General features: G+C 39.8%; 3 protein-coding genes across 17 annotated transcripts in view; 2 read left to right on the top strand and 1 right to left on the bottom strand.

Moving 5' to 3' along the window:
• The window catches only part of SHLD2 (shieldin complex subunit 2), a 35137-nt gene extending 29474 nt beyond the window's left edge, over positions 1–5663 (top strand). For 7 of the 8 annotated variants that reach the window (XM_031602466.2, XM_090144785.1, XM_031602465.2 and 4 more), the window contains 3 exons: positions 1166–1400; positions 4157–4272; positions 5277–5663. In XM_031602466.2, coding sequence (XP_031458326.2) covers positions 1166–1400; positions 4157–4272; positions 5277–5449 — 524 coding nt within the window. In that variant the 3' untranslated portion in view covers positions 5450–5663. The remainder of the gene's footprint in view (positions 1–1165; positions 1401–4156; positions 4273–5276) is intronic. The other variant, XM_031602468.2, reaches the window with a different exon arrangement.
• Positions 5664–6577: 914 nt separating this feature from the next.
• Positions 6578–19732, bottom strand: SYT15 (synaptotagmin 15). 6 transcript variants are annotated; one of them, XM_090144781.1, is made up of 9 exons: positions 19404–19707; positions 18833–19000; positions 15146–15344; positions 14413–14555; positions 13880–14175; positions 12828–12998; positions 12262–12382; positions 10302–10478; positions 6582–9004 (listed from the first exon to the last, which is right to left on the bottom strand). In XM_090144781.1, exons 2-9 carry the CDS (start codon positions 18885–18887, stop codon positions 8868–8870), a joined length of 1299 nt encoding a protein of 432 aa, XP_090000907.1. In that variant the 5' UTR covers positions 18888–19000; positions 19404–19707; the 3' UTR covers positions 6582–8867. The 6 variants fall into 6 exon arrangements, with proteins under 6 accessions (XP_090000909.1, XP_090000907.1, XP_031458330.2 ...); XM_090144783.1 differs by lacking the exon at positions 10302–10478 and having other exon boundaries at positions 6578–9004; positions 19404–19732; XM_031602469.2 differs by lacking the exon at positions 18833–19000 and having other exon boundaries at positions 6583–9004; positions 19404–19701.
• Positions 15382–23150, top strand: part of GPRIN2 (G protein regulated inducer of neurite outgrowth 2) — a 35756-nt gene continuing 27987 nt past the window's right edge. For all 3 annotated transcript variants that reach the window (XR_016468643.1, XR_016468642.1, XM_090144780.1), the window contains exons 1-5: positions 15382–15556; positions 16395–16453; positions 16932–17016; positions 21341–21416; positions 21566–21679. Coding sequence is in view for 1 of the 3 variants with exons in the window: in XM_090144780.1 (XP_090000906.1) it covers positions 21663–21679 (17 nt within the window). In the remaining 2 variants the exon portion in view is untranslated. The remainder of the gene's footprint in view (positions 15557–16394; positions 16454–16931; positions 17017–21340; positions 21417–21565; positions 21680–23150) is intronic.

Raw genomic sequence — 23150 nt, 5'->3', positions numbered from 1 at the left:
CTTGGTGTCCAGTCAAACTGGGAATGCAGCTTTCATTCTGTAAGCACAGAGGTAAGAAACTATTGCTGTGTGGTGCCACACCACAAATAGCTCTGGAACATATGGAGAAGTACTGCCTTTTGTTGCCCACACCAACTACTGTAATAATGTGATTTGCCACTAAAAGAGTTTGTGGGATACTTTTTGATTCTCTAGAACTAGAGTAAAACAGCTGCTGCTGTTGAAAACTTATTTCTGAAGTTAGTATTAAATGTGTAGAAGTAACAAAATTAAATTAATTTCTAAGCGTTTATGTATAAAACCAATGGAAGGCAAATAGACTCCAAAAAGCAGAGCTTTAACTATCTGAACCAGGATGGAGGCAAATGAGTTTTTACTTCTAGTTGTGGTTGATATTACACTTTTACTGACCCACCCCATTTTTAAGAACAGTTTAGACTGTGTAGGTGATTTTACCAAACTACTGTGTGAATGCATCTAATGCTTCAGATCATGGACTTGTCATGTTGTCATGTCATAGTATTTTCCTGGATCCATAACCTGTATTTAAACTTTACCTAATGTGGGATTTGATTTGCTGGTATACATTGAGATCTATAGATCTTTATGAAATAATTTTCCATTTGTCTTTTGAATGTTTCTATTTCATTCTGTAATTACACTCAATCATCACCATTATATTCATGCGTATAGAAGCAACTGAATCTTCTTCTAATGATGGTGTTTCTTTCACTTCCAAAGTAGATATTCTGTTAAGCACAGAGTAATGTTCTTCAGTTTGGCCTGTCTCATCAGAGTTCCAACACCAGCTTTCTTCTGATAGAAAATAATTTTGATTGCTTTCTGGTACTGATGGACTTTGCTGATTATTTTTGCAAATAATTGCATTCTCTTGATCTTTATTCAGGCTTTTCAATGTTGGCATTTACTGCAGCAGTAACTAAGAAGAAACTACATTTGTTGGTTTTTTTTTTTTTTTTGATTTAGTATTAGGCACAGTAATTCTTCACTGCAGAAATAATCTCTTAAATATGACAGTGTGATTCTAATGAATAAAATTCATAAAGCCTTATTAATGATTTTGTTTTTGAATCAGCTATACCTATTTCTTTTGCTTTATCTATAAAACTGATTGCAATTTTATTTGAAATTGTTGTTTCTATAGGAGTGATTCAAGTGAAAGCCCGTGTCTCACAGCTGAAGTTTACTATTTCAACTGGTCAGTACAGGCAGCTCATCTTCTGTGCTGACACTTCGCTGGAGTGTGTTCTGGCTTCTCTGCCTATAATTACATACTCGGGTTGTGCTAAATGTGGCTTGGAACTTCAGGCAGATGAGAACATGATCTACAAGCAGTGTTTTAGATGTTTGCCATACAACAAAGTAAAAATATTCTACAGGTAAACAAGAAAAAAAAAGAATAAAATGTTCTATTAGAGAAGTGAACTAAAATTTTCTTTGCTTTAAGTTCTTGCATACGTAATAAATTGTGTACTTAAGGTTTGATTAGTCTTCTCTGGTTTTCTAAGCTATTATCAAAGATCAATTCATGAATTGCTGTATTAGTTTTAAACAAAGAATTCCACCTGTGCATAATGCAACTTTTTCCTTCCTTTGAATATTGTGTAACAAGGTTTATCCAGTTCTGCTTCATTGAGTTAGGATAAAGGAGGAGCTTAAGGACCAGAGGAAAACTCCTTGTGCCTCTTCTTTCAGCCTAAGTTTGAAAATGTGCAAACACACAACCACATAGTTAAACTGGTGGAAACAGTACTAACAAATGATTTCAGTAGCATTCTTCAAGAGCAGGGATGTGAAGTTATCAGTAGATGGCACTGTGACACAAGACGGATACTTTAAGAAACAAAACAGATGTCGTTGATGTAGCAACGTCATTAAGTAGTTCTTACATTTGAAAGGCCCACAGTGAATTCAAGTATCATAGCAAAATTATATGCTGCTTTTATCCTATGAGGGAGAATGAAGTGCAAAAAGGTCCATTTTTAACTGAAAAGATTCCCCCACCTCTTTCATAAGATGAATGTGAATTACATCCATTTGCCCTCTCACTGAAAAGGAGAAAAAAAGAAAACAGATTTCCAGTGTTTGGATCAGCATTTGAATGCATGTTGATGTTGAATGATTAGTCTGTCATTTGACATGCTTCTTCAGGGAAGAGTAGGAATTAATAAGCCTGATAGAGTGTTATTTTAAGAATGCAAATATTTAAGATACTAAATAGACAGTGTGGTAGAATCTTTATACTTAAGAGAATTAAGTTGTCTTAAATCTATGGTTCCACTTCAGCAGGTCAGTGTAGCCATTCCCTGTGTCAGTGCTATAAATCACCAACTTTTTCCACTGAACTGTTGGAGCCCAGTTTTGTTCATCTGCTGTGAATCCAATTTAGGTTTTCTTTCTAGATGCTGAAGGTGCAAGCTTAGATGTGTGTATATATGCTTAAAAGGTTTTCTTTTATCTGTGTTATTGTATGATCAGAATGCTGAACATTCATCTTTACTGAAGTGTTGTACAGTGTGTAAGTACTTCAGTAATCCTTCTGGGCTGTCATGATATGAATAAAGAAAGTTAGAAGAAATCTTGAAAACTAAGAGACAAGGAAGAAGAACTTCTATTGAAGAACCTACCTACTATCTTTAGACCACCTTTGTCTTTGGTTTTCAAAGCTTTACACTTCATGTAGTGGTCCTTGCTGGTAGCAACAGACAATTGCAGATTAATTACTTCTTATTCTTTCATATTTTTAGTGAGTTTGTTAATATTCAGTGGGAGCACAGCATAGGTGGCAATGATCTCTTTGTAAATCATTCTAAACTTTCCAACAGGTTTTTACTATTACGATTGAGGGTTACTAGTATTTTTGAGTAAATTGCTTCCCAAGGACTTCTTTGGTGCTCTCTGAAATCAGTGCAGTTGACAACAGTGGCGTTTACTGACATCTAGCAGCTAGAATGCAGGACACTGTGCAAAGTAATTAAAGATCAGTAAATATTAGAAGTACCTAATGACAGATACGAGGAAAGGAACTTGTTTTAATTTCCAAATGGTCATACAAGTGTAATCTGTAAGACCGTCTCCTTTTTGGATCTGATATTAATAACCACTGTGCTGAGACCTCCTTTGAAATACTATGCCAGCTTACGTAAATCATGGAAGTATTTTCAAGCATTTGGTTTCTTCAGTAATGGCACAATAAGACTATATATTAGTCTGGTGTTTTATTTTCCTTACTTTTTATGGAATGGTTTTTCTCAGTGTTTTCCTTGGTATTTAATCTTAGTGATTGGAAGTGTCATTGGGGAGACAAAGTGCTTGCAAAGTGCCAACAGCTTCTGACAGTTTTAGTTTTTTTTCATATAGAGTAGACTGATAAGGCTCCACAACTGGTCAAGTGTAAAAAGTGTTAAATAAGGGCTGTTGCTGATTCTTGAAATGCTGTGACTTTAAGTACTTTAATGTGTATGCCTTTGCTGTCATTTACAGAATCACAGAATGGCCAGGGTTGGAAGGGACCTCAAGGATCATGAATCTCCAACCCCCTGCCACATGCAGGGCCACCAACCTTCCCATTTAATACCAGACCAGGCTGCCCAGGGCCCCATCCAACCTGGCCTTGAACACCTCCAGGGATGGACGGGGCATCCACAGCCTCTCTGGGCAGCCTTTAACTGTAGTAAAGCATGCACAGAGAAAACCTGTGGATGTGTAAATTTTCCTGCATTATATTTTGCTTATGTAAGACTTCAGATAACTTAGGAGTCTTACTAGAATGCAAGACTCCTTCAAAAAAAAACCAACACCCTTTTTAAATAATCTCCCTTATGTTTGTGCTTTCTGTTTTTTTAAAAAAAGTCATTTGGTGCAGTTCTCATCCTCTTTCAGGAAAGGAGATTACTAAAGCCTGGCTTTCTGCAGCTGTCTCATAGTAAGGCTTACTTGTAGCTTTAGAAGTTATGTTAACATTGTGTACTGGTGTTTGGTGATTTCAAGCTCATATTCTAACTGTACGTATTTGACAGATGTGTGCATAGAAATTTTCTACTTGATATGTTTGAGGATTGTATTACATTGTGTAACTTTCATTCATAAATTTTGCAGCAGCTAATTTTCAAGAGCCTTTCGTTTTTGTACCTAGACCTGCTTTGATGACAGTGGAAGATGGAGGATGTGAGATTAATGTACACGTGGTGTCTGAGCTGATGGAAAAAATCTTCCTTAATATTCCTGCAGGCTGGCTGAACAGATCAGTAGGTACTGTTCTGTGAATGAATTCGTAATACAAACGCTACAGGCAGCAAAGTTCTCAGTGAAAAGGAAATTTTTACTTACTGACAGTTAAGATATGTGTGAGATTTTGGTGTCGGATAAGTATAATGAACATTCATGTGGTATATGAGACTTAAAAAACAAAGGGGAAAAAAAGCAACCTGAAGAGAACGTTTCAGTTGCTATCTGAAAAATTCTGAAGTTCAGAGGTGGGTAGCAACAGTAATAGGTGAGATTATATGAGTATCTATTATACATTATGTAACTAAATATTTGGCTACCAAATGGATTCCTTATATGCAAAATAAAATCTCTTTTAAGCTTTTAAAAATAGCTGCCATACATTAGTCATGTAAATAACTATAACAGTGTTTAATTTTAATTTCAGGGGTTGGAAGGTCCCTCTAGAGATTGAGTCCAACTCCTTGCTAGGGCAGGTTCCCTACACTATGTTGCATAGATGGGCGTCCAAATGGGCCTTGAATATCCCCAAAGAAGGAGAGTTCACAGCTTCTCTGAGCAGCCTGTTTCAGTGCTTTGTCACCCTCACTGTAAGGAAGTTCTTAAATAAATTAGTGTGGAACTTCCTCCACTCTAGCTTTTGGCCATTATTCCTTATCCTATCACTATACACCACTGGAAGAGTTTGGCTTCTTCCAGTTGCCTCCTGCACTTTTGATAAATGTTGATCAAACCCCCTCTCAGACTTCTCTTCTTGGGGCCAATCAGGCAAGTCTCTCAGCCCCTGTGTTGTTTCAGACAGGCTTCCATTGGTACATCATCATTTTATACATGACTCAAGTGTTATGATTAAACAGTTGACAGAAACACATTTTGCATGTTATTTTTTAAAAAAAGGTGAGAACCAAATAATATCTTATTTGGATGCTCATTTATTCTTGTAATTCAGTATAGCTTTCATGGAGGTAAAACTTGAATGTTAGTTCTTATCTTTCATAATATGATCTAAATTGTTCTGTCTTTTGCAGTGCCCTCCTCAGATGTAACCTATGGCATGATAGTAGCAGATGTGTGTCATTCGCTGCTAGCAGATATGGAAGCATCCTATTTGTTGGAAATTAGAAGCCATTTTGTACTAGATGAAAACAGCTATCCTTTGCAGAAGGATTTCCACCTGCTAAATTTTCATCCTGATCTTTGAAGCATCAACTTTGGTAATGATTGAATAAGAGACTGTAAGACATGGATTGCAAACCTAAGGAAACTGAATTAGCTCAAAGAAGCCAATATTTTAAATATAAACAATCACAGAAGAACGGGTATGGAATATGTACTGATTGTATATAGTATTGCTGTAAAACTTTGAAATTGTTGTAAAATATATGAATATATATATTTTTAATTTTAATAAATACTTGCTGATAACTCAATTTTCTTCTCTTTGGAAATGTTTTCTAGTGTTGAGACTGATTATTTTTCATATGGCAGATTGAGGAAGAGAATTGGGATTTAGTAGCTTGATTTTAGTCACAGACAAGAGAAAAGAGAAAAAGATCACCAAGTTACAATTTGTTGTTTTTGTGCTTGCTCTCCTGTTGTGGGTCTGTCTTCTAACAGCAGTATTTCTACTGTTCTGCCTCAGTGGTTTTGCTGTTATTTTCTCTTAGAACATCTGTCTGAGGATTTAATAATCTTGTGTAGCTACAAGTTGTTGCAGTAATCTCAGAGGTTTTAAATAATTTTACATGGTGCATTCTTTTAAAATACTACTTTTGAATAATTTAATGCATTTAGCTGTAAGGTAGCAAATAAATATGCATACTCACACTGAGCCAGTTTCAAAATTGGTTACATCCAATTTAACACAAGTTTCTCCCAGTTCAATCAGGCTTAGAACTTAAATTGGTTCTTTTTAAGGTCTTAGAAGACACTGTCAAAATACACTGTTGTTAAAAGATTGAGTAACTGATGAGGTTACCTGACTTTATAAAGCAACAGTCTGATAACTATTACTCTGAAAGTGATCAAGTAGAAAGATGGTGATCAGTATTGTATTCTGATGTGAATTATGCTTCCAACTGAGACTAACTGCCTCTTATTATGACTCTTATTGAGACAAGCTGTAGGGTGTAAATCATATTTTCTATATTCTCTTAGATTGCATTCTTGCGTATCTTTAGCTGTGTTGTTCTCAGTTAGTAAATGTCTCTATATAACATTTCAGCTATCCACGAGCCTCAAACACATTCTCAAAAATGAAGACTTGATGGAAAAGAGAGCAAGCACCCTCCCCTTAAACCCTTGTGGTTTAATCCCTGGCTATCTTCTATTAAAAAACAATTTCCCCATTATTTTATTCCATCTCTGAATGTGTGTCTCTTAACTCGTAAGACTAAAACTGCAGTTTTCTGAAACTCCTTCAGATGAGTTGCAGTGAGTATTACCTCACTGTTCATGTTTTCACCATTTGTACCTCATCCCATCTATACTTCACTCAGCACTGCCTGATTCCAGATTGTGGGTTACTTAGTGCTGGGGGACAAGATACAGAAAGAAAGAATTATTTCAGTGTTTGTCTTTGTTTAAATGAGGCGTAAACATGAATATTAATCTGGTATGAATTTAAGTATTCCAGGAGCTCTTTGAATTTAATAAGACTTGGGAAAACCAGACATCAATTATGTTAGAGAAATTCTAAAGATTGTTTAACATCATGTCGCTATGCAGCCTCATTAGGATGGTTTGATAACTTTGGAAGGAAGTTGTGCCATCTGGATTGCTGAACTGTGTGCATCTGACTGCTGAGTTCCATGTATTGTGGTTGTGCTGCTGGCTAACTTGGTCCTCATTCTTTTCTCATGATCCTTTCAGGTCACTCTCTGACTCTTTTAAGTGTTCCTTTGTGAAATCTGATCCATGTTGTGTAACAGTGCAGTTCAATGTCAGTTTAATTTATTGTAACGCTGTAGCTTCACTTCTGATCTTTGCTTTAATAATTCTTTCTTGGAAATTATAAGTTCCGCTGTCTTATGTTTTTCACTTTAGACTTCTTTCCATGCATTCCAGATTGGAAATCATTGCACTATCTTTCTGTGCTACTGTCTGGCACGGAGTTCTCCTTCCTAGGAGCCGTCTGATCCGTGATCATCTGTAACACTGTGTTCCCTTTCTGTTATATCAAGATGTTTTTAGAATGTTTTATGTTAGGAGCAGCTAGTCACCAAATAAATGCATCTGGCCTCTCAGTTCTTCTCTTAGAGGAAGGAGGGACTAATAGAGGTGACTCTTCACTCGACTTAGAAGGCTGGTGTAAGAGAAATTCTAATAAGCAAAGAAGTGAAGGTAGAGTATGATGTACAGATAAATGTTCTGGTTGAGTAGTGGCGAGGTTTCTTCTCATAAAAAACAGAGTGTATCCTTCATTTCTGCTGTAAAACAGGTAAATTGCTGCTCGCTGCCACTGACAGGGATTGTTTTTCTATGAGTGCATGATAGCGTTATTGTAGAGCTTTGGAAATACTGAAGTTTTTCAGTAGTAATGGGAGTATTGAGAAAAGCATCACGTTTTGTATAATCTTACATCTCTTTGCTGCATGTTTCTTGGGTGAGGGCTTTCTGCTCTGTGCGTCTTAGTGTGACATCTTATATATTTTTCATTACTGGAATAACTGCTGTGCAGGAAGAGTCAAAATGGACCTTTTTCATTTATTTTGCTTGAGAAACATGAAGTACGCTAGTAAGTGCATTTAAATATTCTTATTTTTGGAATTTAATACTGTATATTGGATAAACTTTCTGTGGTTTTGTAGTTAAATTTAGGTTTGGGCAGTATATTTGTTTAATGGAGATACAATATTTTAATATTTGATTAAATTCTAACAGCTGCACTCTTATATCCAGTGATGCAGCAAGACAGACTGAGAATACCATTTAATGTTTCAGATGGGTGATCAGGTGAAGAGGAGTTTTCTATTTTAACAGTTCCTCTCCAGGTATGTTTTCATTCATTGTATTTTCCTGTAGATGATGAGAAATGGAAAGGTTTTTTTATACTGAATTAGCATAATATCTTGTTTGAAAGGAAATTGACTCATAGTCCTCTTGGAACATAATTGTACAAAATTGTACAAAATGCTTTCCTGCAGTAGCCTGTCTGGTTTATGACAGTAGGGTATAAAAGGTGTGAAGGTCAGGACCCTAAGTGAACAGTCAGGAAGAGAATTGCATTTATTTTGAGAGAAAATAATTGCTTTGAATTACGTTGCAGAACAGTAATTTAATTAGTGCAGGAAGCTACCACTAAAACAAACATAAATGCTAAGGCCTTCCACCAATTGACTGAGTTTTCTGTGTAAGAATGTCCATAGTAGGTCAAACCTTAATCCATGCTCTGCTTCCAGCAGAGAGAGATCTGGGGAGATGTGCAGGTTGGAGTTGGGTTCCAGACTACCAGGCACCAAGTCTTCTGATGTGTTTGGAGAAAGAAAGAATATACTTTTATTCCTGCCTGCATAGGAGTGTCAACTGTTCAAAGACTTTGTATCCTTTATCATTAGGTTTTAAAAGGCAGTGAGAGCTTCTCCATTTATGTGTGTTTTTTGTCCATAGAGTGATGCTGTTTAAGTGCTGTAGCAGAGAGCATGCCACTGTTTAACCAGCTCCTTAGGCTTGCTGATCATTTCATTCCAGTGTTCTAGTTCTTTGCCTCGGCTGTACATGTATGGCCCAACTACAACACGGCCCAGCACGTGTGATTCTAGGGGAAAAAAAAAAAGCAGTTAGTAATTAACACCCATGAGTGCTTAAGTGAAGTATAAATGAGAATCTTAACCTTTATTTCTCTAAGAAATTCATGTTCTGAAAACTGCTTAAATATATATATTTTTTTTCCCAAGGAATCTACACTCAATATCCAGTTCCCTAATTCTTACGTGCTAAGAAACTTTTTAATGCTGAAAGTGGCTGTTTAGTCAGTTCAGACCTTGTTGCCTGTGCTCTAAATTACAGTGAGATTAAGACACACGGTTCTGTCTGTCCAGATCCTCTACCCAAGCATACTGTTCAAGTGTGCCCTAGTTTAAGGCATTCACAAGCTTAGCAGGGGTTGTATGATACTCTAGCTTGGGAAATAACAGATCCAGCTACTGAGACATCAGATGGGAGTCCATACACAGGTTCCATTTCGTGTTCTGCCACCAGCTAATTTTCTGCTCTGTGATTAAGCAGATTGTTTCTTCTTAACTATGTAGCCTAGGATGGGGAAGATAATTTGAACCTACTTCAGATGAATTTGAGGATTTTTGTAAAGCATTTCATCTTCTGCAAGTAAAAAATGTGACTCAAACACTGATCCTAATCCTTGTCAGTCCTCCAAGTCAAACCACCCACCCATAAACTCATCTCAATTATTATTATTATTATTTTCTTTTTAGACCAGTCTGAATCCAAAGAAGAGTAGTAATGTTAAATTACTGATATCAGATTGGCACTGCAGGGAGGAGTTTGCACCGTGAGCAGTAGAAATGCTGAATTCTGATTTGCTTCTCTAAGCAGAACTCCTTAATGGATTCCTTGATAATTATTAAAAGGTGACCTCGAGCATTAGGCTTTCTGCCAGGCAGAGGAAATGTTTGTAATCTTTCTTGTATCCCACTGCCTAAATTGCTGTGATAATTAAAATTACTGCTCATCTTCCAAATTTGATCAGAAATTGTAAATGGCTTCAAAATTTTGGAGATGGGGATTTATATGCATAAGCATTCACAAATCCTAATTGTATAAGCTTGTTTCCTTAGAACACCAGCATGAAACATAAGTACAACATTTTGTGTTCTGATAGTGACTAGCCTACAGTTATCTTCTGCTAAATTTTTCCCTTCTGAAAGAGAGACACATTTACTGCAAAGAAGTTGCTCTCCTTTTTAAAGAGAGCAAACAATACTCCAAATCTTTTTGATGCTTTATGATTAAAAGTTAACGATTATGAGTCCCTTCCGGGTTTAATCCTCTCTGCAGTGTAATAAGAGATTTGACAACTGTAATATGTAGCTTACTTTGTTCAGTGTTTTGGAGCACAGATAGACTCAGGCTTGCTGTATCCAGCTCTGTCTGATTTGCCTTGAAACTGAAGGATTCGTTATACTCTGGATTGGGAGATCCCAGAACAGCTGCTGTCTTTTTACTTCTGACTAACTTGTTATGGTTCATTAACGAGACCTTGACATACACACCTTGTAGGGGGAAAAAGAAATAGATATCAGAGGCAGTTAGGAAGGCTTAAGGAATTTTTCGCTTTCAGGAGTAAATGCCAAGTATAAAACTCCATCATGAATGATTGAAATGTATATGGCAGTGTGGTAATGTGTAAATGAAGCAGAGAGTACACAGAGGGTGCAGCTTCACCCTGCCCTTTCCAATTCAAGAGCTGTGGAAAAGAGCAGTCATCTTCTTACCTGTCATCCTTGGTCTTACATTCCTGTACCCTCCTTCCATCTGATGGTTTTTTTCTTTAAACTACTGATAAACAAACCTTTATTTTCATGTAAGTGATCACTGTTGATCTAACACAAGGGAGGCTGTGTAGTCTATACTTGGATAGAACTGATATCTGATTTCTGATAGAACTGTATCTGTTTGGGGGGAACTAATTGTCCCATTCAGAATCTTGAAAAGGTACTATCGATGACTTCTGGTCCTGCTATGAGGAATTTCATAGAAAATCTGTAGAAAAGAGGAACGATTTTAAATGATCTCTGCTTTGTCATCTTGAAAGTTGCAAAAATGGTGATGGGGTGGGCAGGGTGACAACAAAATACTTGTATGCTTTCTGTAGAGGACCTGTACTGTATTGTGGTCTTACTCAATCTGTGACAGGGAGATCAGGTTGGAATTACCTCTGCTGATACTGTGTTTGCTATTCCCTGCTACTCAGTTCATTAAGGTTTGTCTGTATGACAAAAAAAATCAGAAATGTCAGGACGGAGCCAATGTTGGCAGGCTCCTCGTGTCTCCTGGTTATTTCATAGTTCCACTAGGCTCTCACTACTGTTCAGAGGTGGCAGGATTACCAGAACAGATGCTTGTTCTGGCTGAGCTGTTACCTGAGTCCCATATATGGAAAAGAGTAACTATGTAAATTGCTCCATACAATATCTAGCTTTTAATTACTTCGCTACTTCTTGAAAACACTTAATTCACTTAAACCTAAAAATAAATTTCTTCTTACAGTTTCACACTATATATTTTATCAGAGATTAATGTGGCACTGAGCCCTGTCAAGAGCTTCTCATTCTTGTTTCTGTAGGATTTGCTAGAGAATCTATAAACTTATTTAGAGGGTATCTCTGAAGTCAAACAGCTTGTTCAAGGAAACTTCATGGTTTGTGATTTGTCTGTACAGAGAGAACTAAGCATCTTTTAGCTGCTAGATACTATTTTGCATTTATATTGTTCTGTTTCAGAGCTTTTCACTACATCACCAAAGTTCTGGACACTAGAAAATTTGTATTCAACATCTGAGGCCAAGGGCACTTCAGTAGGATGTGCCAGAGAAAAAAAAAATCCAGTGCAGGAAGCGCTAAGGGTTGTGACTCGATGCCATGGTCCTTGAAACCACAGCCAGGCCATCCTAAACTGGGAGTTTTCTCCAAATTCAGTTCCCCCTGGGACAGCTGTTCAGTGCAAGCAGTCGTTCTGCAGCCCTTAACCTTTTGTTTTTTGCCTCAAGTCTTTTCCTGGGGCAGCTGTTAATTCTGAATTGGAGCGCAGCAAAGCAATGATTCTCACTGTGTTCAAGTAGAAGGACGAACTATTAAGAACCAAAGCCAAAACACAGCAGAACCAAGTTAGCAAAATCTAATTACCCCAGTAACAAAACACTTTGTTTTCATTCAAATGACTCTGTTTATTTGTTCTATTGAGAGTCACTCAGTATTAGTCTGGGTGCACTAATGAGGAAGGAACAAATTGGAGGAGGAATTCTGGAGCTGGTAGCAAAGAGGAAGAGACACTTACTGACAGCACGGCTCTCATCCTGGAGCTTTAATCCCCTTGCCCTCAGAACCACCACAGTAAGACGACCCAGGTAGTCATTGTAGCTGAGGGAGAACTGGATATCGCCATGCTCTGAGGGAGTCTTGGAAAGTGAAACGGCATTCATCAGATGTCTGAAAAACTCTTCACACAGATAAATGGGAGGAGGGGGCTGTTTCTTCATGCTGGTGCTTTCTGCTGCACCGAGGCAGCGAATAGCAATGGCTTTTTTTATGCTGTTGTGACATTTGATAACACCGGTTAATCAGCCTTCCTCAATCTTCCTTCCTCTTGAACTTTTTCAGCTCTTACAATTTCAAAGCAGAAGGAGATAACATGAAGTACTTTCTCGTGCGACTCCGAACAGCTGGATAATGCCTGTACAGCTGCTTTTGGGCTGCAGGTTCATAAGAGGGGAACTTGAAATCCAAATAGTTATCAAACTTTAGCATCTGATGTATTCAGTACAACACACTTGTATCTTACCCTTCCAATACTTGCAAGAGGAGAGAAATCCAACAGTGCCAAGCAGCCTGGTGTGTACCTACCTCTAGGTTTTCTTTCTCCAGATCTCTCCATACGACTACTTTGCTGTCATCAGTTAAGGTTTCATTTTTCAGAGGGAAGATGACTCGGCCTAGGAGGTGGTGGTGCTTCTGCTTATCAACATGATAAACCAGAAACTTCAGAGTCCTCTGAAGCAATGTTTTACTGGAAACCTGCACAGGAAAAGGAAGAAAATAATAGTTAAGCTATCTGGGACTTTTCCACGCAAGCATAACTTCAGAAGAAGAATTTCACAAAGAGTGACAAAAGTATGTGGAGATTTTCTTTGGTTATTTCAAGTCAGCGCTCCAAATTTGCCCCAAATTTTAGCTTTGCGGGAATCTGAAGATCCGAGGTAAAGCAGTTGATTTTTTAAAAATGCAGAACTATCAGTTTTTCAACCTGTGAAAATCTAGTGCTATGATAAATTCACTTCTAGAGACAAATGTTTAGAAGTCTGTGAACATTTTCAGTTGTCTGAAACTTAAACTTCTTTGGTTTTAATGCTTGTTCTATGAGGGACATGGTTTAGTGGCTGTAGTGGTGATGGGTTGACAGTTGGAGTAGATGATCTTGAAGATTGATTCCACCATTAACAAGTCTGTGACACCTGTGCAAAGCTGCTTGCTGCAGAAGCCAAGCTTCTAGTTCTACAGCATTATACAAATACAGTTCCAGACACCTCATAGGTTCTAATTTCTAGTCTGTTTTCACTGTAAAGAAATGAAAAGCTATAAAAACTTCAATATAGGTTTTCATTGGGCATCTAGAGCTGCGGGGCTGCACTGTTCAGCCATAGTTCAGAGTAGGGTTATCCTTTGCAGGGCAAATTCTGGAATTCCTAATTTGGGTATAGACCACAAGTAGGGCTGGTTCTGGAGCCACAGACTTGGGTAGGTAGCTGGAATCTCCAGAAGGCCCAGTAATAAATTGCACCTCCTGTGGAGACACTTGTGTCTTGGTAGATGTTGAAAATTCACTTTCACAAAGTGTGCTTTAATGCAATAAGACAACATTTGGAAACAAAAAGCTGCTTCATCAAAAGTACAGGTACCTGGAAAACAAAGTTTTCATCAAACTGTGGATTCAGGGTTTTACGCTTTATTTTAGACTGCAAGTAGCATCTTTCATCAGGCAGCAAGTAGATTTTCACAAACGGACTGCAGGAGTCAGAGGGTGGCTGCAGCTTTCTGGCTTTTATCAAGGAGATGAGGAGCCTTTCTGATGCTTGCTTATATTCTATAGAGAACCAGAGACGGCCAATGTTGCCTTCAGGAAAGTCAGTCTCACTCTTGTCTTCAGGGAACTTGTACAGCTCAGGGTTAACAGTCCCTACAGTGTAAGCTCCAGCTTCACAAAACAGAAAGTATCAACACGTTAGTTTCAAGGGCATTATTGTAACCACTGCTGTACTAAGGAAATCACATGTATCTATCTTTGCATAATATTCATATCTGCAATACTTTTCCCTCAAATCTGGGAGTAGTTGTAGGCTTGTACTGTGCAATGCTGTGTCTGATATACCTTCAATAACATGCTTCATAATCAACCTGCCCTTCCAAGAGCTGTATGTTTGAAATGTCATACCCAAAGAATGAAATGACGACCGTGGCCCAGACTGGGGAGTCATGCAGGAGTTACTGTCTTCCTGAATTTGTTCTTCATTGGTCAGGTTAATCCAGTCTCGCCCATGCAGTGTTGGTGGAATTATAAATGGAACGCTTTTGGATCTGCTCAAGACATCAACAGCTACTGATTCTTCTAGTTTAAATACAGAAATCAAACGTGGTAACAGTAATATGGATACTGAGCTTACATGAAAAAATAATACAGAGATTCACAGATGGAAAAAATAAATATCCTTGTTTGTTAATATTTGTGTAATGCCTACAGGTCCACCAAGGGACCTCAGATCTGATGTCTTCACAGATGCTTCACCTTTCTCTTTCTTCTCTTTTAGAATTAATCTTTCAAAGAAAATGAAGAACTGCAGCTTCCTGTTTTAGAGCTTCAAAGCCCTGCGGTAACGAACTAAGAGAGTCTCCTTTCAGAACCAAAGTCCTAATGCTAAGATTTTGTATTCTGTGTTTGAAACTACCAGGAACAACACAGACACCTGGGCCATATTTGTCTATGTAACAGATAAAGCTATCCATACACCAATAATGCTCAACTATACTGCCTCTTACTTAAATTACAAATAGTCACTGCGTTCGTAGTTTTAGAAAAGAAGAAAGCAGAACATTTATATTTGATCAGCTCATAGCTGATTTGAATTTCACCAGGTTAAAGCACCTACTTTAAAAACAAAATTATATACCTTGTGCTTTTTGGTTGAATTTCAGAAGGTGACTGATCTTGCAAAATGGCATTCACAGGTGGTGTTTTGACAGGATCAGGGAGCTCTTCATAAGGATAAATAAGGCAAAGCTTCTTCCAGAGCAAGTATGCAGTTATTCCAATGAGAACAAACAAAAGGGTCCCCACTATTACACCTCCAGCAACAGTAACTACCTGTTCTGTACAAACAGAAGCACACAAAACATGATAGCAGGATCAAAGTTATGCACCTTTTGGAGGGAGATGGGAAAATTAAAAGTAACATTTTCCTTTACATTTTAAAAACATTCTAAAATGCAGTGTTCTGTTCAAGTGCACACTTTGGTCTTCGGCTGTATTGTGATGTAACTCCTGAAGATGTGTGTCATCAGCAGTGAAAGGAAGTATTCAGGTATGTTGACAATGACTGCAGTGTAAGAGTTGACAGATGGGCGAAGAACAACCCAAGCCCTAGTAGTTACATATCCTTTTTTTCTTGTAACATAAGCACTTACCTTAGCATGGCAGAAGTGCTGGAGCTTTTGTAACAGAAGAAAAAGAAAACCCAGGAGCACCTACATACAAGAGGTGCTACTACTACAGTTTGTTTTGATATACCAATCTCTGTGGATTGAGGCTAGGTCCTGGCACAATGAACAAAGCAAAGGGCAGGATGTTTTTTGTTTTTCCTAAGGGTTCACATGTTTCCTGATTGGTAAAGACAAACTGAAGTATCCAGTACACACTGTCTCCTGAATCCTGATTATTTCAGATAAAATCAAATCTTGCATTACTTGGGTTTTCTTCTATTTTTTTTTCACACCAATAAAACTGGAAACTTAAGAAATTAATTAACAGGAATATAAGGAATTCCGTTATGAAAATTTCTTTTTAGGCCAAGAGCAGACCGTTGATAGCGAACCTCAGTTCATTGTCTTAAGTTTGCTGAATATCCTAGAGTAAAATGCTGTAGAAACAGTTTCTGCACTGCAGTTTACATCCCGCCTGCCTTGGCCCAGCTCTGGTGCACTGACACATGGCTGGGTCTCAGCTAAGAATCGATCCTCTCTGACAATGAGCCCAAACTGCAGAATTCTCTTTTTCTCTACACTGATGGGAGGTGAATTAGGACCAGCTGAGCACCGTGCAGTGACTGAGCTTAGCTCTCAAGGTCTCCTCTGGAATTGCTGTGACAGAGACCTGGTTTTCTCTCAGAACTGATGCTGACTTCTTCTCTTCTTTGGTTTTAGGGTGCAGGCTGGTGGTTGAGAGTGAGATCTGAACCTGCCTTGAATGTTGGCTTCCACCAGTGAGTCATTTCCTTTTCAAATACCAGAAGACAACCAACTGGGTCAGGCTTATCTGTGTATGACCCAAGGGTTGTGAGGCTGAGGCCGGAGTGCTTTCTAGCTCATGGTTAAATGTTCTGAATGGGAGAGGTTCCTGACCAGAGTTAGTGTAAGAAATAATGTAGATAGGCTACAAATTTTGCTTTTTGGGAACAAAAATGGAAATCTAGAAATTCATAATTATGCTTCCCTCCTTTATCTGAGTCTTTAATGAGTGTCATGTAGTATACTGATATTTAGATAGAAGGGCTTGATTAAAATCTACCCCACGTTATCTGCTATCTCATACAGTTCTGATACTGTATGGGCAAGCTGAGGTAGGCTGCTGAGATGCAGCTTCGTCAGGTGGGGTCTGTAACATCCAGCAATAAGTAAGGCACAGAGGAATTGGAGAACTGACTGCAATTTCACATGGCCTTCTTGTACTACTTCCAATAGGTAGGGACCCATTCCTGATTGGATCCCAGTGTCCTGGAGCACAGCAGCAAATGGGCTGCCTTTCCTTCTGGGCAGTGTTCCCAAGGTAAGAAGATGATTGTGACTGCTGCTATTCCATGTATTCATTAGCACCAAGGCATTAACTCCAACTGTTTTCAGCACCTCTCTGCTTTTTCATCTTTTCTCTCACTATTCCTATTGCACCTTTTCTATCCTTGCTTCTTTTTTCAGACTCTGAACTCTGTGAAGATACCCATAAAGCACCCATAACCTGCATAGATACGACTCATCTGGTAGAGGTGTTGGTATTTACGCTTTGTTCCTCCCTCGTTCTGTCTGTGCTTGGCAGATACCTTGCAGTTAGTCACCTCTGCATGGCAGTAGAAATAAAGACAACATAAGCACAAGGGATTCGGTCACTCATGGTAGCGGTTTGGAGTAACAGCTTCAAAACTAGTAGTATAGGAAGCAAGCTGCAAATACATGTATTGCTGATGTTTCCTTTGTTACCATGTTGCAATGGGTGATACGGAATGTCCTTCGGCTGCTGAACACTTCTGTAAACATTCTGCTCTAAAATTAACCTGGCCACAGTGCCACCAAGGCCTTTCTCCCATCCTATCTCATTTTCCTGCCTTTGGTACGATCACAAGAGCCAGCTTTTTTTCTTTCTTTTTTTCCCAGCTCCCATCCAGGTGTGTTCCCTTAGCTCCCTGCAGGCATTGGCTGCCTGTGAGCCCTCTTGTCAGCTGTGTATCCAGGCCCATGGAGCACCCTCCCTGTTCCTGCCTGTTCTACAGCAGTGAGCACTTTGCTGTGCCTTCCTCCAGGCTGGATGCACTTCGGTATTTAGCCAGGTTTATTAGTGCAGTACTCACTCTGTGGAACATGAAATGAGTGCCCGTTTGATGTGGGTTAATATTAACACGAGGACAAATCTGGTTGTGCTACATTGGTAGCTCAATTTTCCCTTATAAAAATGCACAGTATGAGGAAATATGTAACCAAAATTCAACCTTGAGCACGGAAATCATAGAATCACAGAATGGCCTGGGTTGAAAAGGCCCACAATGCTCATCCAGTTCCAACCCCCTGCTATGTGCAGGTCACCAACCAGCAGCCCAGGCTGCCCAGAGCCACATCCAGCCTGGCCTTGAATGCCTGCAGGGATGGGGCATCCACAGCCTCCTTGGGCAGCCTGTTCCAGTGTGTGTGTTCCTCGGCGGTTCATAGGGCATGCTCAAGTGTGTCTTCAGACAGGCAGCCAATAGATTAGAAGGCCTGATGCAGAAAAGTGCTTTAATTGAATGCCAGTGAAGGTAAATAGAAATTACTGATTTGCTTCCTAGAGGTGTTGTATCAAAAATATAAATATTGATGGCTGGTGGTTCAGCTGTCTGGTCTACATTTCAGAAGTTAATTTTTCAGTGAGCTCAGCTGGGCTCTGTTTAATGTGTGTCCTCTCCAATCCCCAGTCCTTAATGCGCCCGGCAGCAGTCTGTGTTCTCCTATAACTTCTGTCATTAAGAACAGAAAGCTGAGGTGTGCTGTGATGCAGCAAAGTACAGCAGCTGTGCCCTGATTTTGAGTAAAAGCATCAGTTCCTCATCTCTTCTTTCATAAGTTTGATGTCCTGAATTTGTTCGGTGCAAAATAATTCTCTGCCAGTGCGTCCAGTTCTGCTCGTTCAGTTATTGCACTCATTTCAGTAAATCTACCTGGGACTTAATGAGGGCAAGGAGCATTTGGCTCATTTTCTTTATTTAGTTCATCTTATCTGATCAGATCAGAAACAGAACCAGTGGTTTAGGGCACATTGTAGCACCGCTTGCAAAGCCAACCACTGAAATGTTGAATCCATTGTGTGCCAGGATGAAATATGTATCTTCCAAAATACCTACCTGAGCAATTGATGTATTGTGTAGTGCTGTGGCATCGGATCATGGCAGCAGCCATGGAGCCGACCTGCTGGCACTACACCCTGCGGGGGGCTGTGTGTGTGCTGCTTGGGGTGCTGACAGAATCACTGAATGGCCAGGGTTGGAAGGGACCTCGAGGATCACGAATCTCTGTAAAGAAGTATGTGCTGACAGCCTTTCTCACAACACAGAGAAATGCTGGTGCGTACCTTGTGCCTCTTTGGGTCTGGGCCCCTTTTTGTCTAGCATCTGTTTTTAATAAGCTTTTACTCGAACTCCTCTGTAAGCCTTTTGGGGCGGTGGCCAGGCACTTCTCCATCACAACTTTTAATCCCCGTATAAATACTCGTGTTTATCAACATTTCAGCTATTAACACAGGCAGAGCTTAAGCCGAATGGTAGATCGACCCATTTGCCCAGCTGCTTGCGGCCAGCCTGGGGGCAGCCGGGCTGCTTCCGTTGCCATTTCCTCGGCAGCTGCGGGCCGGTTTCCTACCTCCGTTCTCCCGAAGCCTCCCTCTGACCCCCGACGCCGCTCCCAGCCCTTACCTACCTGGCATGAGTGCTCGGGCTCCTCTCGCCGCTCGCCTCCATCTGCCCCGCCCGGGAGCTGCCGCCCCCCCCCGGGAGCCTGAGAACGGAGCTGCCCCGCCCCGAGGCCGGCTGAATACAAAAAAGCAGCTCGGTGGTAATAGTCTGATCTTTTACTTGCATACTAAACGTAACCAAACAGATCTTAACTGACACATTCACTTAGTGCAGGAGTGGTTCTTTGTCGTAACTCCTCCTGCCTGCCGATGTTGGCTTCTTAGCAAACGCGGTAAGAATCTGTACCTTCAACTTAACGTGTGCTGGCCAGCAAGGAGTTGGAGGTGACTGTTCCCCTTTAGTCTGCCCTTGTGAGGCCCCATCTTGGGTACTGTGTCCAGCACAAGAAGGATGAGGAGGGGTTGGAGCGGGTCCAGAGGAGGGCAACAAGGATGCTCCAAGGACTGGAGCACCTCTCCTGTGAAGATAAGCAAAGGAAGGAAGCTGGGCTTGCTTAGCTTGAAGAAGAAAAGGCTGCAGGAAGACCTCAGTGTGGCCTTCCTGTACTTGAAGGCAGCTTATAAGCAGGAGGAGGACTGACTTGTTGCACTGTCTGATCGTGATAGGACAAGAGGGGATGGCTTTAAATGAAAAGAGGAGAGATTATGATTAGAGGTTAGAAAGAAATTCTTTACTCAGGGGGTGGCGAGGCACTGGCACTGCTGCCCATGGAGGTTGTGGATGCCCCAGCACTGCAGGTGGCCCTGGGCAGCCTGATCAAGTGGTCAGCAAGCCTGCCTATGGCAGGGGTTGGAACGAGATGGTCTTGAAGGTCATCTTTAACCTAAGCCATTGTATGCATTTATGCAGCACCATTTTAAATTTAAAAGCCAAAGAAATGCATAGGAATTAAGCCAGTAGGATTCTGCTGAAAATCAACCATTTCTACGGGACTCCGAATGTCCCACTGTTGATGCAGTTTGATTCAGCATTTCCCATTGAATTTTGAGTCCTCTCAAGAGGAGAGTAAATAGATTGTTTTTACACATTATTTTTGTTAACATAATTATCTGCATTTTCTGCTGTAAAATAGCACAAACTTTTTGCATTGTACGCATCTAAGTTTTTCTTATTGAGGCCTTTAAAGGGTGGTGTAAAAACTCATTTTGTAACTACAAACCACTTTTACTGTTCTTCAGGATAACCACCAACACATCCTAATTTAGAATGTGGAGTAAATGATGCTGAATTCTCCCTTTTTAAATGATTTTTGTAGTATTTGCTCTGAGAACGACGAGTCAGGCCCCCAGCTATTTCTGAATTGCATGTTTTTTCTCTTCTGTTTCTTTTGTTATTAACTCTGATTGCTTATTTATACAATGTTTTTGGGAATACTCATTCTCAGGGAATAGTACAGCTCGTGATCTGGGGGAGATAGCAAATAGTCTGATTTTACTGTGTGTTTGACACCACTTTGCATAAGGCTGCTTTCTTTACTTCAGTGAAGGTTGGTTGGCCTTGTTTGGTGCAATGCAATGACGACACTGCTTTCCTAGCTGCCCTCTTCTGACTTCTAGATGCCTCCTAGCTTCAGCAAAGCTGGAAGTGAGGTGGTAAAGGCAGATGTGATCACGGAGGAAATGCGTAGAAAAGGTTATGCTGCTGTAATGTTGCTCTTAAAACTTCTGAAAAACAGAAAAAAAGTTTGAAATGGATAATAATTTGCTAAGGAATTGTGGTTAAATGTCAGAACATTCAGTCTAAAGAGCATTCTGTGTGTTCTTTCTAAAAAGATGTTGCCGTGCTCCTGAGACACCAACCTAAGTTATGCACCTGTTTGCACCCTTTATCTTATATCTTGCTTCTTCAGTTGGATAGCTTTGAGATATTTGCTCAGTGTATTTCACACCATTGAGTTTCCAGCGAGGTGGATTGCATTTAATTACTTAATGCTGTTTGTAGGAGGAACAGCCCAAGGATGGAGAAATACTTAGAGAAGATGCTGCTGTAGAATCTCAGGCACCAGATTGTTCTAACAGTAAGTAGTGCTGGCATAGTTCAGTAGCTAATCTCCCTCCCCTCTAACATGTGGTCTCTGCTGTAATTTATTAACATTCTTAATGTTAGATCAGATTTCTTTCAATGAAAAGATTTCTTTTAATTCATTTTTTTTTTCTTTAAATCCAGGCATTTTAAGTGAAATGTATTTGAGTTCTCCAGCCATCTCCACCGCTTCCTTGCACTTGTGACTTTGATTTTCACATTGGTGGTGCCTTCAGCTGGAATGACTTCTGTACAGAGGTAGGTTTTCTTTCCCAATTAATATGTGGCTAATTTAATTCAGACTAATGTTTCATTCAGGGACATAATGGACTCGAATCTGTGGGGAGCTCTAACAGCCACCCTCGCTGCAGCAAATAGATCACATCAGTATACAGAAGTCTAATGGTGAATGGCAAAAATAATCAGTACTCAGAATTTCTATAGTACATTTTATTCACAGGCTCCCAAATTCTGCACCAGCCTTAATTACTGGTAGTTAACCATCGCAGAAGCGTTTTGACATAATAGTTATTGTTAACCTTATTTTATAGATTGCTTAATAACTGGAATTCCTCCAGATTCACACTTGTGTACTGGAGATAAGAATTTCTTCCCACAGTCTGCTGTTGGCCTTGAGCTGACCTCTAGTTCTTGGCTTTAGCAAGCTATGGATATGTGACTATTTCATAAAGAAAGATGTGAATGAAAAATCTAGTCTGTCAGAAAATATCCTCTGGTGGATCTGTTCTGGGAGCTGTTTGTTGGTTTCCTTTCAAAAGAAAAGCTGGGAGTGGAAGAGAAAGAAAGCAGGGATATTCAGAGGGGATCCAGCCCCTCAGAAATGCTTTTTCTCAGCTTTACTGTTGGCAGTTGTTGCCTTGAAGTGCTCAGAGTGTCTCAGGTGATGATCCAGAACTGCTCGCAGTAGAACTGCAGGTATGAGGCAGTCAGGGCCAAAACAGAGAGCAGGAGAAAATCTTCACCATCTGCCACATGTGCTGCCTCTAAAGGCACCTAAGAGAAAGGCAGCCAGACAGAGAAAATGGAGAAGCTGAAACCTAACGCAGGAACCCCACTTTGGGTTCCAACTTTGGTGTTTCATCTTAGCCCAGTGAACCCCCTGAATCTGTAGCTAAACTCTATGTTCTCCATGGAGAGATGGGCAGAATTCTCTCTGGACTTGTGCAAACCTTCCACCTGAGTGTATCTGTCCCATCAGCTTCTTTCTGAAGCAGAACAGCTCAGTGGTGCCTGTGAGCATGTGAAAAACAGGGCATGCTGTGCAAGACAGATTTTTCCATGCTTTGATGCTCTTCTATTGCTATATATTTGTGTCCCCGACAGCCAGGAGCACAATGCATTCACTCTCTCTTAAGGGCCTTCTTAAAGATCTTTTCAGCAGCATTACAGTATGCCTAAAAATGTACATAGTCTGCATGTCAGGGTTTCTATGGAATTTAGAACGTTTCTTTTTCTACCTTGTATTTTCCTCTTGCTCTTAGTATGCTTTAACCTATTTCCTAATCCTATTAGGAATAGCACCTCCTCCTGCTCAAAGCTGGGCTTTGGTGTGAAAGTGAAGCAATGCAGTAACACAAAAAGCTTTCTTGAAGGTGACTTCTCTGCATTCTGTTTCATACAGGGGAAAAAAAAAAAAAAAGTGAATTGATATGCTGTTTAAATGCATTCTCTTATGTTACAGTAAGAATTTCGGAGATGGTGTCTGCTT

The sequence above is a fragment of the Phasianus colchicus genome, chromosome 8 (assembly GCF_987193195.1).
Source record: "Phasianus colchicus chromosome 8, bPhaCol1.hap1.1, whole genome shotgun sequence".
Lineage (NCBI taxonomy): Eukaryota > Metazoa > Chordata > Aves > Galliformes > Phasianidae > Phasianus > Phasianus colchicus.
The sequence above is the reverse complement of the archived record's forward strand: the minus strand, read 5'-3'. Positions and strand labels throughout refer to the sequence as shown.